This window comes from Martes martes (genome assembly GCF_963455335.1).
Source record: "Martes martes genome assembly, chromosome: 2".
Lineage (NCBI taxonomy): Eukaryota > Metazoa > Chordata > Mammalia > Carnivora > Mustelidae > Martes > Martes martes.
In genome coordinates, this window is record NC_137889.1 from 199,773,249 (window position 1) to 199,792,971 (window position 19,723).

The window sequence follows — 19,723 nt, forward strand, 5'->3', positions numbered from 1 at the left end:
CCGCCCACCCCCCAGCCGGAGCCAGACCCCGGCGTCCCCGACGCGCGCGGGCCTCCCCCGCGTCGGAGCTCCCGGGACCCGCGTCTGGGGCGGGAGGCGGCGCCGAGGTGCCGAAGCCGGACCCGCCGGGCGCGCAGCCGGGGCGGGCTCAAGGGCGCTGGGGCAGGGCCCGGCTGGCGGCGGCGGCGGGCGCCCTCGGCTCTCCCCGCAGGCCCACGCGGAGCGCGGCAGCCGCGCCCCTGCCAGCCCCGGGCGGGGCCGGGCGTGAACGCGCGGGAGGAGGCGGGCGCTCGAGTCCCCGCCCGGCCGGAGCGCGGGGCGGCATCCCCGGGGCGGGGGGCGGGGCGGGGCTGGGGACGCGGAGTATTAGGCGCCGAGGGCCGGCTCCGCGCAGGAGCGCCGGCCGCCGGGGCCGCGGGGTAGGTGTGGCTCCGCCGGCGGGACCCGAGCCCCGTCCCTCGCCGTCGGCCCCCGCAGCGGCAGCCTCTCAGCCATGGGCGCCGTCTGGTCCGCCCTGCTGGTCGGAGGGGGCCTGGCCGGAGCGATCTTCGTGTGGCTGCTGCGGGACGCGGACAAGGACCGCGACGCGGAGCAGAAGGACGGCCCTCCTGGGGGGGCTGCGGCCCCGGGGGGCGAGCCGGGCGGCGCGGGGGGACTGAGCCCCGGACCCTCCGGGCGGGAGCTGGTCGCCAAACCAGGTATTCTCCCTCCCACGTCGCGAGGGCAGGTCTGCCGGGGGCTCTGAAGTCCACCGGGGAGGAGGGGAAACCCACCCGGAGCTCTTCTCGCGGCGCTTTCCCCGGGACGAGCCTCCCTCGCCCCCGGCACGACCCTCCCCGGCACGACCCTCCCCACGGCGGCATCTTCCCCGGCCGGTGCGCACACGCCGGGCAGGTTGCTCGCCCCCACCGAGGCCCCGGGGGTTCCGGCTCCAGCGTCCGAGGGCAGCGCCCGGCAGAGTCTCTGCGCCCGCCCGGGAGGACCGGTCCGGCCGTCCAGGGGGGATGGGCTCCTGCGCTCGGCGCTTGGCGCAGTGCGGGCGGCTGCAGCGGGGCACCCCCGCCGGGCCTTACGGAGGGAGTTCTTAGGTTCCGGGGGATCCTACAACCCTCTTCGATCTCCGACCGAGCAGGGACGCTTTCTCAGTCCCAGTCCCGTAGCCGCACGTCCTCCCATCCCTCACCCCTGGGGAGAGCTGGATTTGGGAACACCCAGGCTGTGAACACCTCCCGCTATCCGGACGCTTCTGTCAGGAAGGCAAAGTTCAAGTTGGGTCTCTGGCCACGAAGGCCTCGGCTGAAGCCTTAGGGCTGTACGCTGGCCGCTCATTTCAGAGCTGTGGGCGCTGACGGGGGCAGGGGTGTCTGGTAGCCAGGGAAGGGAGCCAACAGGGGACCCAACTCCGATGAGTAGAACTGACGTCCAGGGTTGTGTGTGTACATGTTAGCGACTGTGTACTAGCCCAAGTGAGAGCACTGGCAGAAGGCCTTAGCTTCCAGTGCCCTCCCTTGGCCGGCTGCCCATGCCTGGACTCCAGCCGCTGGTGAGAATGACATCGGGAACTTTATTTTTAGTGGAGCCTGTGTTCATGTGTAGCCATTTGAAAATCTGCCTCTGTGTTTTTCCTGTGGTTGATTTGGGATGAGCAAAGAGCTCATTTATCTTCTTCTGAAAACCAGCCTCATGTTTTAGGTTGGAAGATTGGGAATTCCGGGTAATATTATGTCTCACAAGTGAACCATTAAAAAGAGATAAAATTAGACAAGGCCAACTCCTAATCCCAAGAGAAAACCCCCACCTGTGCTGACTGTATGACTTTGGAGATTTCGATCTTGTAGGGAGCTATTCAGACTGACAGCCAAGAAGGAAACAGCTTTTAGGGAGCTTGGATTGTGCACTGTAAGAACATTTTTTTAAAAAAGTGTACAATGGGGGGCGCCTGGGTGGCTCAGTGGGTTAAAGCCTCCGCCTTTGGCTCAGGTCATGATCTCAGGGCCCTGGGATCGGGCCCCACATCGGGCTCTCTGCTCAGCGGGGAGCCTGCTTCCCTCTCTCTCTCTCTGCCCGCCTCTCTGCCTACTTGTGATCTCTGTCAAATAAGTAAATAAAATCTTAAAAAAAAAAATCAAAACTTAAAAAAAAAAGTGTACAATGGGAGGGGATGTAAAAAGCCTACCTTTTATTGAAGAGGTTCCTGCTGCATATGGGGTTGGCAAGGAGAAACCAGCCCTCTGCCCCCACCATCACCCCCAACTCTGGCCCAGTGATTCCCCCGTGTCCTTTGTATCTGTCACAGCGACAGCAGCTGGGGATCTGCCCGCATCTGGGAGCGCTGATCCCCAGTCTGCACGCAGTTCCTAAGAGTACAAGTGTACTCTTAGGGTCTGCGGGGTAGCCATGTGGATCTTTGCCCCGCAGGCGGAACAGCATTTTTTGATGCTAGAAGCCGAACAACATGGCTGTGTGCCACCATGGCCTGAACAGCAGAGATCATCGAGGACCAGGACTGGGTTACAAGGCTGCCTCTACAACCTGCCACTTCATTTACACTCTTGCGCGGGCACCCTGATGTACTGGATGTACATGCATATTCTTAGAGTAGACCGTGGGTTCAGTTAGTGTCTGACCTCTGTAATTAAGAACTTGCTTTGAGTCGGATGGATTCTGCGAGCTGCAGATAGATGAGTGGTAAAGACTTCAATAATTAAACCTATTTTCTCAGCCTTTTTTCTCACAAGGACTGTCTGACACCATTACACTTTCCCTCTTGTTTCTTAGAGCATCTTCAAGAAAGCAATGGATGTTTGGTTTCAGAGACCAAAGGCCATGGTAACTTGCAGGAAACGGCATGGAGACTGCAGAGTCCTTCTGGAAAAGACAGTGATTGTGACCGTTCAAGAGAGCGTGTTCCTTCTGGAAGGTTTCCAGACCCGGAATCTCTGGCCGCATCGGAGACTGGAAACTCTCGGGGTTACTCTAAAGTCTCAAGAAACGAAAGCCCTGAGTCTCCTGTAGGAGGATGGGGATTCCAGAAAGGAAGAGAGACTCTTGCTAAAGTAGCTTCCTGTTTTGCAGAAAAGTTGTATTCTAGCAACCTGGTCATTGACAGAGCCAAGGAGGTGAGCCTCGCACAGCTGAGCAATCAGGACCGCGCGGACAACGAGGACTGGGAAATGGTGTCCAGGCACTCGTCTTGGGGAGATGTTAGTTTGAGTGGCAGTCTTGAGGCTCCAGGGTTAAGCCCAAACCAGGGAATGGACTGTAGCCAAATAGGTCAGGAAGTGGACGTGAGACGACAAAAGGCCGGAGCGGCATTCTCAGGGTCTCAGCGAGTCCGCGTCCACTTCCAGGTCCATTATGTGCCGAGCACTGGTTCCCAGCTCGTGGCGATAACCGGAGACCACGAGAGTCTTGGGAGGTGGAAGTCCTACATCGCACTCCAGCGTAGCAAGGATGGGTTCTGGTTCCGCTCCGTGCCCCTGCCCGCAGACACAGTGGTGGCGTGGAAGTTCGTAGTGGTAGACAACGGGGAGATCACCCGCTGGGAAGAATGCAGCAATAGGTCCCTTGACACTGGCCGTGACGATAAAGTAGTTCAGAAGTGGTGGGGGATTCCCTGAGTCCGTTTTTCAAAGTACCGGAGAGGCTGCCGCAGAATCTGGCAAAGGCTAGTTCTGTGGAGCACACGGAGTGATTTTCGAAAAAGGAAGTAGAACTCCCAAGTTTAGCCATCGGAGTTGTTTCAAGTTTGCCAGTGGCTTTTGTCTAATGTGCAGAAATATACATATGTAGGTAATGGCTTCAGCGCGCATGGCTCTTTTCCCCGTGGCCTTGATGCGTGGGTTTTTGCTGGTCCATCGATACTTCAGGGCTTTGTCCTCCTGGGCGTGACCTGGCCAAGCCGCTAGTGTGGACAGGCCAGGACACACACAAAGCCACCCGGCTGCAGAGGGCTCAGGCTTGAGCGCCTGGCTGATCCTTAAGCCCGGGGAGGGAAGCAAGCATCATTCGAAAAGAGCGGCTTTCCTGTTGGTACAGCTGGAGAAACTCTCCTTACTACACGCACACTTCATATTTAAGAATACTTAATGCCATATGCAACTGTGATCAGAAATATCTGGTCGCAAGATATGATTAGCAAGGATGTGAACTTTTTTTTTTTTTTTTTTTTGCTTGATTTTACCTGCTAGCTGTGGATTGAAGGTAGCGAGGAAGTCTTTGTCCTGATGGCGGCAAACTGGTGTAGAAAAAGGGCCTGGTCGGAGTCGGTCATTGGGAGGAACCAGGGAGGAGAGGGGACAGGAATGGGATTAGAGTGTAGACTGAGCGATGTGTCCCGATGTGTCCCGAGTGATGGTCCTAGAGGCCTGGGTGGTCCAGGTACAGCCTGACAATGGGGAGTAGGGATGGGGGCGGGGGGAGGTCACAGCTGTCATTTACCTCTAGGGCCTTTGTAGGACCATCTCTCCCCTTGCCCTCCTCTCTCACCCGTCTAGACGGATAGGACTGGTCCACAGCAATCATTTCTCCTGCCCTTTCCTTTCAGACCAGTAGCTATCTTGGGTAACAAAATGATAACAGGAGAGTGATATAGATGTACCTTTTTGTTCTGAGAAGAAATAAGACATTTAAACTTTATTGTAACTGAACAAATAAAATCTGAGTTTTAATATCTTTATTAAATGTCTGAATTACTTGTCTAAACCTTAGTACCATAAGAGCTTAGATGTAAAATATCATACCAATACTTTCCTCCACTAATAACACATACGTAGAAAAAAACCAAACATCAAGAGGCAAGAGGGGTCCATTTTTCTCCTCTCTTTGGAGAAAACATTTTAGAATTTTTTTTAAAAAAACTTTACCTTTATTTGTAAGGACATTGTGCATACCTGTACTTGAATTTTTATATGTTAAAACAACTTGTAATAAGTATACCATCTTTTGGCGAAACACAGTGTTTAATCTTGGTTCTAGGTGGTCTTTGCTGAAAAGAGCATAAACCCAATGGAAAATATATTAGGAAGTGCTTAAAAGAACACAATTTTTGGCTCATAGAACTTGTCCATTAAATTCGCATGTACGCTTTAAATTCTTCAGGATGAATTTCATATCCTACCAGTAAGATCTTCATAGGGCATTTACCCTTACTTCACCGACTGTGCAACATTTCTATTAGGTAAAATTGAAGGTAAAACAATTTACAATAAAAATATCTTTAGAGTTCTTTGACCAGCAATTTTCTTGTTACCTGATGAAATAAAAATTAATCTTTCAGTAAAACCAACTGAGGTAAGATACTATATTAAACTATGCATTTAAAAAAATTGTAAAATTGGACATGCTTACAGCATCCACGCTGCCATTTAGAAGAGAAACGGGTGGGTTTGGGTGATGATTTGCACTGGTGAGGACTGATGCCGGCTGCTGTCACAGGCAGACACCAGGCGCGTTAAAGAAGCTGCAGCAGGGGGCGCCTGGGTGGCTCAGTGGGTTAAGCCTCTGCCTTCGGCTCAGGTCATGGTCTCAGGGTCCTGGGATCGAGCCCCGCATCGGGCTCTCTCTCTCAGCGGGGAGCCTGCTTCCCCCTCTCTCTCTGCCTGCCTCTCTACTTGTGATCTCTATCAAATAAATAAGTAAAATCTCAAAAAAAAAAAAAAAAAAGGCTGCAGCAGAAGCCAGTTTCTTGCTCACTAATGAGCAGCGGGTGTTTCTGGTAGAAGGGTGGCGCCTCCCCTTGTCACCCAGGCTGCTTCTGTGCTGAGGCTCTGCCATCCCCTAGGACCTCCGTGTCCACCGGACCCAGCTCATGGAAGGGGACATGAAGTGAGGAAAGACAAAGCCTTAGTAAAGCTTCTGGCCAGAGAGTGCCACACACTGCTCTGACCAGTGAGAACCGGTCGGGAGTCGTGAGGGCAGAGGCGGGACCCGAGAGCCCGCGCAGGGCAGCCGGGGCAGCCTGGCGTCCGGAGATCTGTGCTGTGCCCGGGAGTGTGGACTCTTCGGGACAGTCGTCCGTCCGCCACACTGTCCTGCGGTCTGGGCGGGAAGACCAGAGAGACTGATTACAGGGGTGCGGCTGAAAGCTCCCCTAAGGGGACGGGGGTGGGTGGACGGGGACGTGTTGGGGGGAGGCCGAGCAAGCCCTGGAGGAGACCGGAGAGCTTTCAGGTGGGCAAACACATCTAGGTCCTGGGAGGGCGACGTGCCCGGGAGGGCGTGAAGGCTTCGCGGACGGGCCTGTCTCACTTTGCCTCGTGCATCTCTCCCAGTTCGCTGCCCCGGAGCTGCTCCCTTGCACACACATCGGTAACACTAAGTAAAACAGTTTGCTGAGTGCCGTGAGCTGTTCTAGTAAATCAGTGAAATGGAGGCGCGGGTGCGGGAAACCCCGATTGGGAGCAGGTGGTTCGGAAGCCCCGGTGGTCCAGCCGCGCGCCTGCATCTCAAGTGGGGGGCAGTCTTGGGGGGCTGAACCCTGGAGCCCGGAGAATGTGGCACTGACTGCGGGGAGCCGGTGCTAGGATCGAGCTGGCTCCTAGGCCGGCTGGCTGGCGTCCGCAGAGAACCGGCGAGTGGGGGTAGAAGACACTCCTCGCACAGAGCCCCCAATCTGAGAAAATCTAATCCAGGCCAGCTTCTAACTAGAAGTTACCCACTGGCTGAAGAACACATTTTTCCCCTTTCTTTCTTTGTAGTTACTAATATGTGAGAGAGAAACCTTTCCACAAGTTTCGTAGGGGCCCCGATGTTCTGTTATCCGATGACATTCATCGCTAAAGACGGAACAGTGAGTTCAGGGTCACAAAAGGAATCCCCGTCAGTGTGCTGGAGTTTGTCCTTTTGTTTCGGCCCTTATACCGCATATTTTACTTGCATGTGCAGGTTTTTTTGGTTTGTTTGTTTTTTAAAGCCGAAAACAGTAAGTATTGCTTAAGCACCAGTGAAGATAACGAAAACATAATTATTCCGGCACGTTGGTCTGAGCACCGGTTCCTACCTTATGAGGCACGCATCTCTTTCACGTCTGGCCAGAACGGTGTAAAGTGTAACTACGGGAGCATTCAAGAATAGTTTATTTCAAAATAGAGTTTACAGGACAGGGTATCTTTTATTAAATTTTCACATAAAAAGAAAAAAGTACACAAGGCACTAATTACAAGCAACACCACAATTAATTGCGCCTCATTCCTCTGTAAAGAGGCGGCAAACAATGTATCATTTTAGTAACATTTTTTCCTGGTCTTTCACTTTCTGTATCCTCTTTTCTTGATTTCTGATCATTGAAGACATTGCTGAAAATGTTGACAAAACAAAGTTAGATTAGCAACATCTACTCCGGGTTTAAATTCTATAATGTGCTTCTTAAAAGGTCAGCTTGCTACTATGGAATAAATACATTCTGAGCTCAGGAAGTTCTTAAACATTTCAAAGTAGCTGATGTTAAAGAGCTAATGAGGGTAAATCTTTACTCTTTCAGTTGTTTTAAGTGAGCATAATTATTACGGAAGTAATACACACTAACTGGAAGTAAGTTGAACCCCTCAGAAGGGTATCACGAGAGACGAGGGTGAAGGTCAGTATTGGGTTCTGCTCCCCCAATTTGCTGATTGAACCCCCTCCGAGGTCATCACGGAAAAGAGTTTGGTGAGTATATTCGTGTACATGCACACACGTGCACACACACACACACACTCGGCTTTACACAAATGGAAATACACGGTATAAGCCTTTCTTGTAGAAAAACATCAACATTTTTCCAGTTCAACTCATGTTTTGTTATGACCGCACAGTATTCCATTATACGGATGTACCAACATATTAGTAAATAAAATTTTAAAAAGTTGATTTCTCGCGCTTTTGACTACGGAGTGAATCAGTCATGGGGATGCAGGTACAGCGCAGGGAACCGAGTGAACGGTATCGTCGCGGCGTTGTGTGGCGGGTGACAGGCCGTAGCTACACTTGCGGTGAGCACAGCCGAGAGAAGCTGACCACTGTGTTGTGCGCCGAAACTAAGACAACGCTGTCAGCCACACTTCAGTAGAAAAGTTGTTCTCTCAGTGCGGAGGATCATAAGGGAAGGGAGGGAAAACTGGATGGGAAGTCGTCACAGAGGGAGACAAACCATGAGAGACTCTGAACTCTAGGAAACAAGCTGAGGGCTGCTGGGGAGGCGACGGGTGGGGCTGGGCTAACTGGGTGACGGGCATTACGGAGGGCGCGAGATGCCATGAGCACTGGGTGTTCTACGCAACTGATGAATTGTTGACCACCCCCTCTGAAACTAATGATGTACCATATGTTGGCTACTTCAATTTAAATTAAAAAATTGCTTACTTTCATTTACAAACAAGGCTATTTGTAAACAGGCTTTTGTGTGTTTTTTCTTGAATTAATTGCTAGAAGTGGAATTTCCGGGTCAAAGCATAGGTACAATTTAAATTTTGATAAAGGCTACCAAAATTCTCTCCAAAATATCTGTTTCATAATTTCCAAGAGACATTCCATCCAGACAATGCATCAAATAAAAAGGTCTTTTTATTTTTTAAAAGATACAATATGTCTCCCATTTGGATCATTCCATTCTTATACTGAGTATATACTCAGATAAGTACTCAGAAATGAAGTCAAAATGTGAATAAAATGGGGCCAATCAGATAATGCATCCTTTAAAAAAACACAATAGGCTTAAAATCAAATGCTTTTCTTGGTGTACATATACAGGGATCTGGGATTATTAGAAGGGATTTGGAGTTTTCCTTACTAACAATTTGGTATAGTCTTAGCATATTAAAAAAATGTGGGCTTTGGAATCAGCAATTGCTGACCAAGCCCCACTCTACTCCTCAGTGTGTGATTTAGAACTTACTGACTGATTGTGACGTGATCTTCAGTTTCCTCCTTTTCAAAGGACCTGATAGCAGCACCCACCTCCCAGCATTGTTGGGAGACTCACGTAAAGAAAGCAGAAGTCAGGCACAGAGTTCAGGGCCTGGCACATAGTAAGTGCTCAATAAACACTAAGCACAACTGTTACTTTTAGTAAGGTTCAATTTACTTGAGAAGGAATTGTCCTTAGAAAAATACTTATTATCCTTCATCTAGCAACTTATACACCCTAGAGATGGAAAGATGGGCTCAGAATAACAAGTATGCTCCAAAGTTATTTCTCTCTGACAAAGGCTCCTGGATTCATGAATTTATACCAGGAAAACGTAAAATGTGATAGCGCTCCCAAATCCCGGAACGTATACACAAGCTCCCACCTGCACAGGAACGTCCACTTAGAACTTGTGCCCCCGAAGTTGCCTCCCACCGGCACAGTACGAAAGCTTCTCATTCACATAGCTTTAGCACATTTAAAAGTAGTTTCTCCTTTGGTTTAGTGATTCACGTGGTGGCACAGTCTCTTCTCGCCTACGCTAATCTAAATCCTGGGGAAGGTGCAATGAGGTTCTTTTGCCTTCTAGCTATCAAGCGCGATGTTGTCCCGGCCACTGTCATACCAACGCTTGCGTACACACCTCACAGGGACAAGAAGGACAGTGGGTGGGCAAACCTCATGTGAAAACTGCTCAAAACTTGTCCTGCTGAGGGCTGGTCAGCAGTGTTCTCAACCCTATGAGACGACAGAGTAGAGTGAGGCCTAGATGACCTGCCCGGGGTTGCACAACGAATGCCGGGGTTAGTCGTGGCTAAGACCTTCACATTTTGGCTAGGGTTTCCGAATTGCTTATTCAGTATCCTCTTCGGCGGCTCTCTAGGTAGGAGGCTTAACCGGAAGGGGAGGTGAGGATTCTTTCGAGCCTGGAAGCTCTATCTGAAATGTACACAGTACCTTGGTTCTTCATCTGTAAATCTTCTACAAGAGTCTGCAAGCTTTCCAGTCTGTTCTGAAGCTTCCTGCACGTTTTTCCTGTTGTTTCTATTGGCTGAGACTGTGAAGCTATTAGAAAATTGCTTAGATGTGATATTAAAAGTTTATTCGGTATTTTAGAAATCTTCCGATTACAGGTTTAACAAGCTTTCCTTTAAAATAACGGAAACTTTAAGACATAAAAAAAGTGTTTTATCTAAATATTGCAATACTAGCTTATCTCACTGTTTCAAACTGATCTATTATTATTTAATTACATAGCATTAAATGGGATGAATGAGAGGAATACTTTAAATTTAATGATACATTCTGCATTATGAATTACAGCTTTTCACACCAAACCTGAGTAGCTCCGTTTACGTAGGATTTGGAAGAGAAACACTTAATACTGACCATGGCAATGATTTTGAATGTGCGTGAGACCAAGTGCCCATGTTAGTGGCTGTGCCCGGAACGAGGACAGTGTTACATGGTGGGAGAGACGGTGCAGACGCTGACGTGGCCACAGTGACCCTGGAATGAATGCGGCAGTGGCAGCTGAAGGGGGCTGGAAGCATGAACCTTCAGCTGGAAGGTGAACCCTAAGAAGTGTGCTAAGTTTTGCCAAACTCAAAAAAGATTGATTGGCAATCTTGAAGTTTTAATTTGATCTGAGTCCCTGATTACTGTATAATCTTGAGAATATTTTTTTGGTGGCTCATTTTCCTACCAATACCTTTTCCATATAGATATTGGCATTGAAGGCAATCATCTAAGAATTAGTTTAGCCCAAAAGGATGAAAAACAGTTACTAGGAGAGTTTCCACATAAATCATACATGGTGTTTGATGAGTATCTGAAAATAGAAAAAAATGCCGTGCTAGTATGTAATCACGAATTAATAATGAGGTGACCAGAAGCGTTGTTATACTCCCGCAAGTCACTGCTCTAGTAGTGAAAGAATTTGCTGCTTTAAAGTTTTTAAAAATACTAAAGGATAACTTAGAAACATAAGAGAGGAAGGAGGAACAAAATGCAGAAAAAAAAAACAGTGAAAAAGAAAATGTATTAAAATCTGTGATTAGGTTTTGGAGTTCCTATTTTGGGGGGAATCTAGAAAGCGTGAGGCAGAAGATTTCTCAAGACTAAGAACTGACCGACCAGTGATGCAACAACTTGCCCAGCTGGTCCCGTGCCAAACCGAGCGATGCCAGAGAGCACTGGGGTGTCTGCGTTGCTGTCGTGCACGGGAAAAACACCCCAAGTTCAGTTCAACACGTACGTACAATATCTAGCACCCACTTATTAGTCATGCACTTCAACCTAAATCAAACCATTTTTCTCATCTGTCTTAGCAAATAACAAATGAACTTAAAATTTAAAAAATGAGAACATTTTTGACAAGTTTGTATGAGAGATACTTGGGCTTACAAAGGCGGAGAAAGGAGAGAGCCACGGTTTTAAAGCATGTAAGTAAGAAAAGTCACAGCATAAAAAAAAAAAAAAAAGACCCCAAATCTTATAGTAAAATAGGAGGGGGAAATTTCATTACTCATGTCAGAGAAAGAAAGAGAAAATATCCACGTAGAATATAATTAAGGAGAGAGCGTGAGTGTGCGTGCACATGTGTGTGCACACGCACAAAAGCTATTTTATTTAAATGAGACCCACTTCAATTACACGGTATCATAAGGACACCATGCGAAATCTTACTAATTCTGATTGCGGAAAAGAACTTTCAGTTCACCAGAGTAGGAAGTCAGTCTCCTCAGTGCTACCAAACCGCTCTTACCTTTAACAGAATCAGACGAATGCACAGGTTTCGTGGCTCTGTACTGGGGTGTGGAACCCACTGAGTCTTCAACCGAACTAGTGAGCAGTGAGTGAACAGGGGACTTCTTAGGAGAAGAATGGAATGATCGAGAAGCTGAATTTTTCACAGACGGACTTGCTAAAATTTGGCAAGAACAAAAGCAAAAGCAAAAGCAAAAGGAGAGAATTAATTAAAAATAGTATATTGGACCTCTTAAAAAGTCAAACTTTCATGAGAAAAGGTTCCCAAGTGATTGTGGTGAGGAGATGTCCTGATAAATACCCAAGGCTTTGGGTTCGAACAGCAAAGGAGTAAGACTTGCCCTTGGGGATCCTGAGGCCCAACTTCAAATCATCTTAATTCCTGATTGGATTAAACTGATCTGGGATTATGGTGTTCTTGGTTGTCTAACATGAATGCTATCTGGAAGAAGGTAACCTCATTCTAGGCCTCAAACTATCTGTATAATTTTTCAAATATGTCTGTCACACAATAAAAATAGCCAGGCATAGAAGGGGGCAAAATGACATGGCAGAAAACCAAGAGAAAAAAATACAGATCATAGATACAAGTAATAGATGTAGACCCACGAGGCCTGGATAGTGGAGGCCCGAGACAACCACAGATTTCAACAGCATTATTCCAAACCCCGAACAGGCTCTTCTTACATAAAGAAAACCATACCTGGACATATCAATAAAAACTGCTAAAAAAAAAAAATCCTTAAAAAACAAACCAAAGACAAAAACAATCCTAAAGCTGCCAAAAGGGCAAAAAGGACAGATGACATTTAAATGAGCAACAACTAAACTTAGAGCGGACTTCTGAGTAGAAGCAACGGAAGCCAGAAAACAATAGAATATTTCCAAAGTGAAGGAAAAATGTCCACCTGAAATTCTATACTCAACAAAAATATTCTTCAAAGGTGAAAATGAAATAAAGACAAGTTCAGAAAAACAGAAACTGAGAGAAGGTATCACCAGCAGACTCCCATTAAAGAAAAAATTAAAAGGGGCGCCTGGGTGGCTCAGTGGGTTAAGCTTCTGCCTTCGGCTCAGGTCATGATCTCAGGGTCCTGAGATCGAGCCCCGCATCGGGCTCTCTGCTCAGCGGGGAGCCTGTTTCCCCCTCTCTCTGCCTGCCTCTGCCTACTTGTGATCCCTCTCTGTCAAATAAATAAATAAATAAAATCTTAAAAAAAAATAAAGAAAAAATTAAAGGCACAAGAATAAAATGATACCAGGTAGAAAGTAAAGTGTGAATATGTGGGTTTATCTAAACGGATATTAACTGTAAAAATGGTGCAAATTATCCACTGTGGTAGTCACCTTTATAATTAAAATATATATGTGACAACAATTATATATAATTTGAAGAGATAGAAAATGGAATTAACATGCTTTAAAGTACTCACAACAAATCAAAAAAGTAAAAGCCCTCATTTTTCTTAGTCTAACAAGGCAAGGATATATGCTGCACTCTCTTGGGTAATTATTTTATTTTATTTTGTTTTTTAAGATTTTATTTGCTTATTTGACAGAGATCACAAGTAGGCAGAGAGGCAGGCAGAGAGAGAGGAGGAAGCAGGCTCCCTGCAGAGCAGAGTGTCTAATGCAGGGCTCGATCCCAGGACCCTGGGATCATGACCTGATCCGAAGGCAGAGGCTTTAACCCACTGAGCCACCCAGGCACCCCTCTCTTGGGTAATTATTAAAACTACAGTGAAAACATGCAAGTGAAATAGACCTGAAAGCATTAACTTCAAATAAATACTGTTATTCTTCAAAATACTAGTCTGTAAGAGAGTTCTCATAAGTTTCATTTAAAAATTAAGAATTTTCATTTATTTAAAACTATATTTTGATTTTAGATATAGATTGACAATCTTCTATAAAAACAAACAAACAAGAAAACCCACAAACTTACCTTCCTCCCATCTCTTTGACTTCGTACCTCAATTTTCTGTATTTACATCACTACTGTCCAGATTGATAGCTAAGCTTTTGGTGAATGACTATCACTTTCAGTTTCATTCTTTCTCATTCGTTTTATTCTCTTCTATAGGAAGACCAATTATACCTTCCAAATCTAATATACCCTCTGTAATTATTTTTCATCTTTCTTTTTGTGTAATTTTCTCTAGAGGCCCATCAAGTCTGTGTGATTTCCGCCATGCCTATCCTACTCCTACTCCTACTCTTACTTTTCCTAGGGCTTTCCCCTGGAATGTTTCTATTTTTCTCTCCCATTTCTCCTCTGTTATGCCATTTTGCTTTTCAACAGATTCTGTTTTCTTTCCATTTCTTCCTTGCCCTCCTTAGTTTACAGACAGGATTATACTCTTTGGAAATTATGAAAAGAACCATCTGTCTCCATTCTTTCTTTTCATCTGTTCAGTAAGTGTTTACTGAGCACCTGCTATATTCCTGGGATGTATCAGGAAACCGAACAACTGCAGACATTTGCCCTCGTGCAGCTTTTGTCTGGCACATGCTAACACAGTCATCTTTTTTTTCTTTTTTAAATATTTATTTATTTATTTAACAAAGAGAAAGAGGGAGAGAGAGAGAGATCACAAGTAGGCAGAGGCAGGCAGAGAGAGAAGGGGAAGCAGGCTCCCTGCTGAGCAGAGAGCCCGACTCGGGGCTCAATCCCAGGATCCTGAGACCATGACCTGAGCCAAAGGCAGAGGCTTAACCCGCTGAGCCACCCAGGCGCCCCAACACAGTCATCTTTATGAACAACATAAATTAGTAAGTTACATATTAAAAAATGCTAAGTGTGATTTGAAGGAAGAAAAAGGGTGAGTGGGAGTATGGCAGAGCTACAGTTTTTACAGAAGGTGGTTAAGGAGAGTCTCACTGGGTAGTGACATCTGGACGACGGCTTTCGCGTAGCTGAGGAATTAGCAACACGCAAGGAACAGTGGGGTAAAGGCCTTAGGAGCGAAGCTGCCTGGTCTGTTGAAGGAACGATTCCAGGGAGGAGGAAGCAGCCTGGGGGGTTGGGGGGGTGGGAAACGAGCCTGGAGAGTTACAGGGACTGCGAGGCCCCTGGGCTGCCTGCCTTCTACTCTCCTGAAACCGGGGAGCCACTGGAGCGTGAGGCCGGCCGAGCTCGCGTGCGTTCCCTGCCTACTCACCTGTGGACGGGAACGTGAAGCAGCTGGATGGGTCTTCCAGGTCTCCTGTGTGCAATGTGACGGGCTCTCTGCAAGCACAAGGACCGTCATGCAAACATTCCACTCCACAAACCCGGGGCTGAGATTCACGGACAGAAGGACGCTAACGCATGTGAGAGTGATAACTTAAAAATAGAAACTAAAGATGGCAGTTTTGACCCTAACTTTCAGAAATCCTAAAATGCCCAAAGAGGGAGATCCCAAGTTGCATTATCTTTATGCATTCGGTACCCATGAACATTTTGCAGAAGAGAAATATAATAATGTTGGTTGTAAGATTCATTTTTTATAATATTAGCTATCAAACCCAGTATTTCTCTCAGCGATTCTAAGAGACACAATCTTAGTAACTTATTTGAGAAATTTTAAAAAAAGACAAAAAAAGGAACCTCTCTTGGCAATAGTAGTATCACTTCACAGAACTATCATACTTACTTAAATCCACAAGTTGAAATAAACCACCCTGTTCTCTGTGGTTTGGGTAACGGTGTAAGAATATGATGGCAGTAGTTCCCTTGAAGGGCGTCTGCGATGTCAACCCTGTTTTCATTGTAACACTACCAAGATATTGCCTGCTTTTTAATTTTCAGTCTCTCATAAGTATACAGTGGAGTCTCCCAGAGGCTGCACGATATCTGATGTCACAATAGATTAAATGCAGATACAGATACGAGAATCCAGCTGTCTTTTATTAAGCCACACATTCAACTGTAAAACAATGCTTTCGCAACAATTTCTTGTTTGAAAAAATAATTTTTTAATCTAAAATGCCATTACGTTAACATGTAATACACTTAGATATTTCTAAATGTGTATCAAAATGTTTTAATGCTTAATATGAAAACGTATTTTCCAATACTTAGAATAGCAATAGAAATGACCTGTACAAACAGAAGTTCTCAGGAATCTTCAATATTGGTGACGACAAAGGGGGCCTGAGACCAACGAGTCTGTTCCTGGAAAGGAAGGCCATGGCTATACTGTGGAGAGCCTTAATTCCCAGGGCAGTTTTCTGCCGCTGCGGTAGGCAGTGGGGGGACTTTGAAGGTTTGGGGGCTGGGAAACGGACATAGTCTGAGGTGTGCTTTAGGCAGATCAATTTGAAGTTGATACACAGAAGTGACGAACGCGCAAGAGACGTTTAAGAGATGTTTAAAAACATCCACACTAAACACTGTCACGGCCACCACCACAGCCTAATAAGGGAACAAGGCCTACCGCAGTGTGGTAGACTCAGTCATGGCGGCCTTGTCTACCCGCTTCTGAATACTAAGAACCAACGAGCGTTACAGAGACTTGGCAGATGTGAGGAAATCAAGGGTCTTTAGATGGGAAGGTTATCCTGGGTTATCCGGGAGGTTATCCCCACCATATGCTAAGACGGGAGGCAGGGGGAGATTTCATTCGGAAGAGAGAAGACAATGCGGCAGCCCCAGCAGACCGAGGGACTTGGAGATGCTACGCTGTGCTGTTGTCTGAAGATGAAGGGGGGCGCCATGAGCCAGGGTACAAGGAACGAAGCTCTAGGAGCTGGAGAAAGGTGAGGAAATGGATTAACCCTAAGAGCTTCTGGAGGGGGTCAGGCGCTGCCAACACTGTGACTTCGCCCAGTGGAGCTGATGGAGGACACGGGGCCTCCTTGGAGATGCAAGAGAGACATTTGTGTTGTTTGAAGCCACGGATTTTGTTAGGGCAGTCGCGGGGAATGAAAACAGGCATTCGAGAAGATGCACAAAGAAGAAAATGGATTTGAGAACTGCTTCAGAGCTGAAATTAGTAAGATCTGGTGACGAGAGAAACGAGACAGAGGAGAAAGAAGAACCGGAGATAATGTTAGGATTTAAGCAGAGGCGCTCGGGAAAGCAGGGTGCCCTTCGCAGAAACAGAAGATGAGATGGGGGGACGGTTCCGTGGAACGATGGCCTTTGTTTCGCTGCAATCTTTTAAGTTAAATCAATATAGTCCTCATACCCAGGACGGAATAAAAAATTAAAGACACGCGTTCCTCTGTATGGGGATTTGTGCTTGAATTGCTCTGAGAGCCTCATCTCTGAGACATTTTATGGAGAACTGACTTATGTTGTCAAGTAAAGCGAAGCTGCCGCAACGACAATGAAATGTTGTAGTGAAACAACAACTGGGGTATTCTTTCTCCTCCTTTTACGTGTGAAATTTTTAAATAGCCAATTTACCACCGTAGAGAGTATTTAAATGCATCTTTAATTTTCTAGTATGTTTCATACTTTTCGGAGCTTCTATGAAATACCTGAAAACCTCTTCTTCCCGGGGTGCCTGGCAGCTCAGCTGGCTAAGCGTTCGACTCTTGGTTTGGGCTCAGGTCATGATCTGGGGGTCATGAGATCAACGCCCCCATCACCGGGGAGTCTGCTTCGGGTTCTCTCTCCCTCCCCCTGCCAGCCCGCACTTGCTTGTGTGCTCTGTCTCTCAAATAAATAAAATCTTAAAAAAGAAAGGAAGGAAGGAAGGAAAGAAGGAAGGAAGGAAAGGAGGGACGGAGGGACGGAGGAAGGAAGAAAGAAAGAAAGAAAGAGAAAGAAAGAAAGAAGAAGAAAGAAAGAGAGAAATTCTTTCTGCGTTCTAAGGGGAAATTCCTCCCATGTGAATGCAGGAAGGGGCCAGAGCCCGCTTTTCCTCCCTAATCTCTCTCTTTACAAACCCATCATTGCTGAAGGAAATAGGTTTTCTGGTCGTAGAAAAACTACAGCAGAGCTTTACATATCTTAGGGGAGTAGCCCCTCAGTGCCCCATGCCTAGGATTGGGCTCTCCCCCGGGGAGCTCAGTCCAGGTGCACAGGCGTGGTCACACACCTGAGCTCAGGAACCAGCAAGACCAGAGTTCTAATCGGACTCCACCATTCACAAGCTGTATGACTCTGGCAAGTTGCGTAAGCAACCTGAGTCTTCATTTCTAATCCATATGTGGATATAATAATGCCTAAGCCAAGAACTAAGTCAGGGAGACTAAATAAGTCTCAAAGATCCAGAAAATGTAAAAAAAAAAATTGCTGTAGAGAGCTGTAGATATTACTAATAGGTTCTATGCCTCGGTGAGAAGAAAATCAAAACTCATTAAAGAGAAGGATCTAGTTTAGAAAGATTCAAGTTCATTGTATATACTGACAAAGTAGTGGAAACTGTAAGAAAATATAATACCGTCTTCATTAAATTATATATGATACATATATATAATACTCTCTTCATTCGTTCACTAAACAAACGTTAATCAAACAACTACTCTGTGTCAGGCAATATGGCTGATGCTGAAGATACAGCAGTGAATTAGGCTTCACCTAGCTGGATTTAAGCAGAATTCATTTTCATAGTCTTAGGACATGAGAAAGGCTCTGATCTCTTTTTTTTTTTTTTTTTTCAGGTGGTGAAATAGAAGAGATAAAAGTAAGGTTTTTTTCCCAGGTAGTCAATAAACAGATGTTAAAACTGTAAGCCCACGTCTGTCTTGCCCACTGTTACGTTCTATGGACCTAGCCTGGAGGGTGGCACATCGTGGGGGGCCAACCAGCTATTGAATTAATAAGTAAGTAGTAGAAATGGGGACTCTCGTACAGTCAGGGACTGGTAAGATCATTTCTCACCTGCTAAGAGTATCACTGGATTTGCTGCCTTCAGTGGAGTCCCTTAATGAGTTGTTGCTTCTGTCGGCAGAAGGGTGGGAGAAACGGAGAGTACAGGTGTTATTTTTACTTAATGACAAAACTATGTTGTTCCTCTGAACCCTGCTTCTACACCGACGCAGATTCAAAGAGTGAGACTGGGGTGTTGGCTCTTCCAGGCGGTAGAACAATGTAAGGAAGAGCTTGAAGACGAAAGGAATGGGCTCCTTTTGGGAGCCAGGAGCAGTCTGTTTTGGTTCGAGCGCCCTGTGGGAGGCAAGCGGGCTGGTGACAAGTTGGGGAGGGCTTCAGGGACAGACTGAGAGACCGGGTCCTAACGCAGCAGACAGCGAGGAGCTGATGAAGACCTGCCAGCCCTGTTCTTCATACCTTACAAGGATAACAGATCAATGTTAGCTTTTTTTCCTCCTGGCTAAAAAAAAGAGGTTGTCTCTGTTGAGGGGCTATGGATTTCATTTCTTTATGCTCTTTTTAGGATCTCATTTTAAAATGTAGCTCTTCAATTACTGAGGAAAATAGGATTGGTCTCTGTGGGGTTCTTAAAATCCTGTATTGGAGGTTGTTAGACTTTCCTTCCAGACTACCTCTCTCTCAAAAGTTAGGTAAGCCATTGTAAATGAGCGTAAAATGTAGAAAAAGGTCTTCCATTTTTGGTATGGTATACCGTGTAAATATCTTCCTATGGGTAAACAGCAGCAAAATTTAAAATAAGCCAAAAAAATTCCTGTTGATTTCTAGAAAATACATTACACTGTATGTATATATACTGAAATCTGATTTAGTTTTAGTTAATGTAACAGCTTGCTTTCAATGCCCAAATGCCCATCGATTCCCATGTAAACTGTCCAGACTTCCTAAATTACCTGGAAACATAAAAAAATTATTGGACAATTAATTAGATCAGAATCTCGGATTCTTCTTACCTATGGCATATCTCTAATCTCAGGCTTGATTCAGTTATGCAACCTCTTTCTCTAACATCTCTGTATAAATATAATTCTCAGTTAATTATACAAAGAACAGTTTCCAGATTCCATGTATTTTTAGAACAATCAATTGCTCTCGAAAGCACAACAGCAGATTTTAGGCCTCCAAGCAAATTTTGCAGAAGGCTGCCCCTGGAATTCATCAGCTCAGAAATGCTTTCATAGACTCTTAAAAGCTTTAAGCTGAGTTTAGGCTTTGGTGACAAGGTCATTTGTAGGATTATAGCAAAT

General features: G+C 46.2%; 2 protein-coding genes across 3 annotated transcripts in view; one reads left to right on the top strand and one right to left on the bottom strand.

Moving 5' to 3' along the window:
• Positions 1-352: 352 nt before the first annotated feature.
• On the top strand, positions 353-4,683 carry STBD1 (starch binding domain 1). Its single transcript, XM_080796188.1, has 2 exons — positions 353-698; positions 2,779-4,683. The coding sequence occupies exons 1-2, from the start codon at positions 494-496 to the stop codon at positions 3,618-3,620; spliced, it is 1,047 nt and encodes a 348-aa protein (XP_080652314.1). The 5' UTR covers positions 353-493; the 3' UTR covers positions 3,621-4,683.
• A 2,418-nt stretch (positions 4,684-7,101) lies between these two features.
• The window catches only part of CCDC158 (coiled-coil domain containing 158), a gene marked incomplete at its 5' end in the record, with an annotated part of 87,960 nt that continues 75,338 nt past the window's right edge, over positions 7,102-19,723 (bottom strand). For both annotated transcript variants that reach the window (XM_080831143.1, XM_080831142.1), the window contains 6 exons: positions 7,102-7,295; positions 9,842-9,949; positions 11,652-11,810; positions 14,815-14,882; positions 18,468-18,527; positions 19,430-19,489. In XM_080831143.1, the coding sequence (XP_080687269.1) occupies positions 7,219-7,295; positions 9,842-9,949; positions 11,652-11,810; positions 14,815-14,882; positions 18,468-18,527; positions 19,430-19,489 (532 nt within the window). In that variant the 3' untranslated portion in view covers positions 7,102-7,218. The remainder of the gene's footprint in view (positions 7,296-9,841; positions 9,950-11,651; positions 11,811-14,814; positions 14,883-18,467; positions 18,528-19,429; positions 19,490-19,723) is intronic.

Coding starts and splice junctions, on each gene's coding strand:
- STBD1 (XM_080796188.1), top strand. CDS start 494: ATGGGCGCCGTCTGGTCCGCCCTGCTGGTCGGAGGGGGCCTGGCCGGA. Junction 699..2,778: donor GGAGCTGGTCGCCAAACCAG/GTATTCTCCCTC, acceptor CTTGTTTCTTAG/AGCATCTTCAAGAAAGCAAT.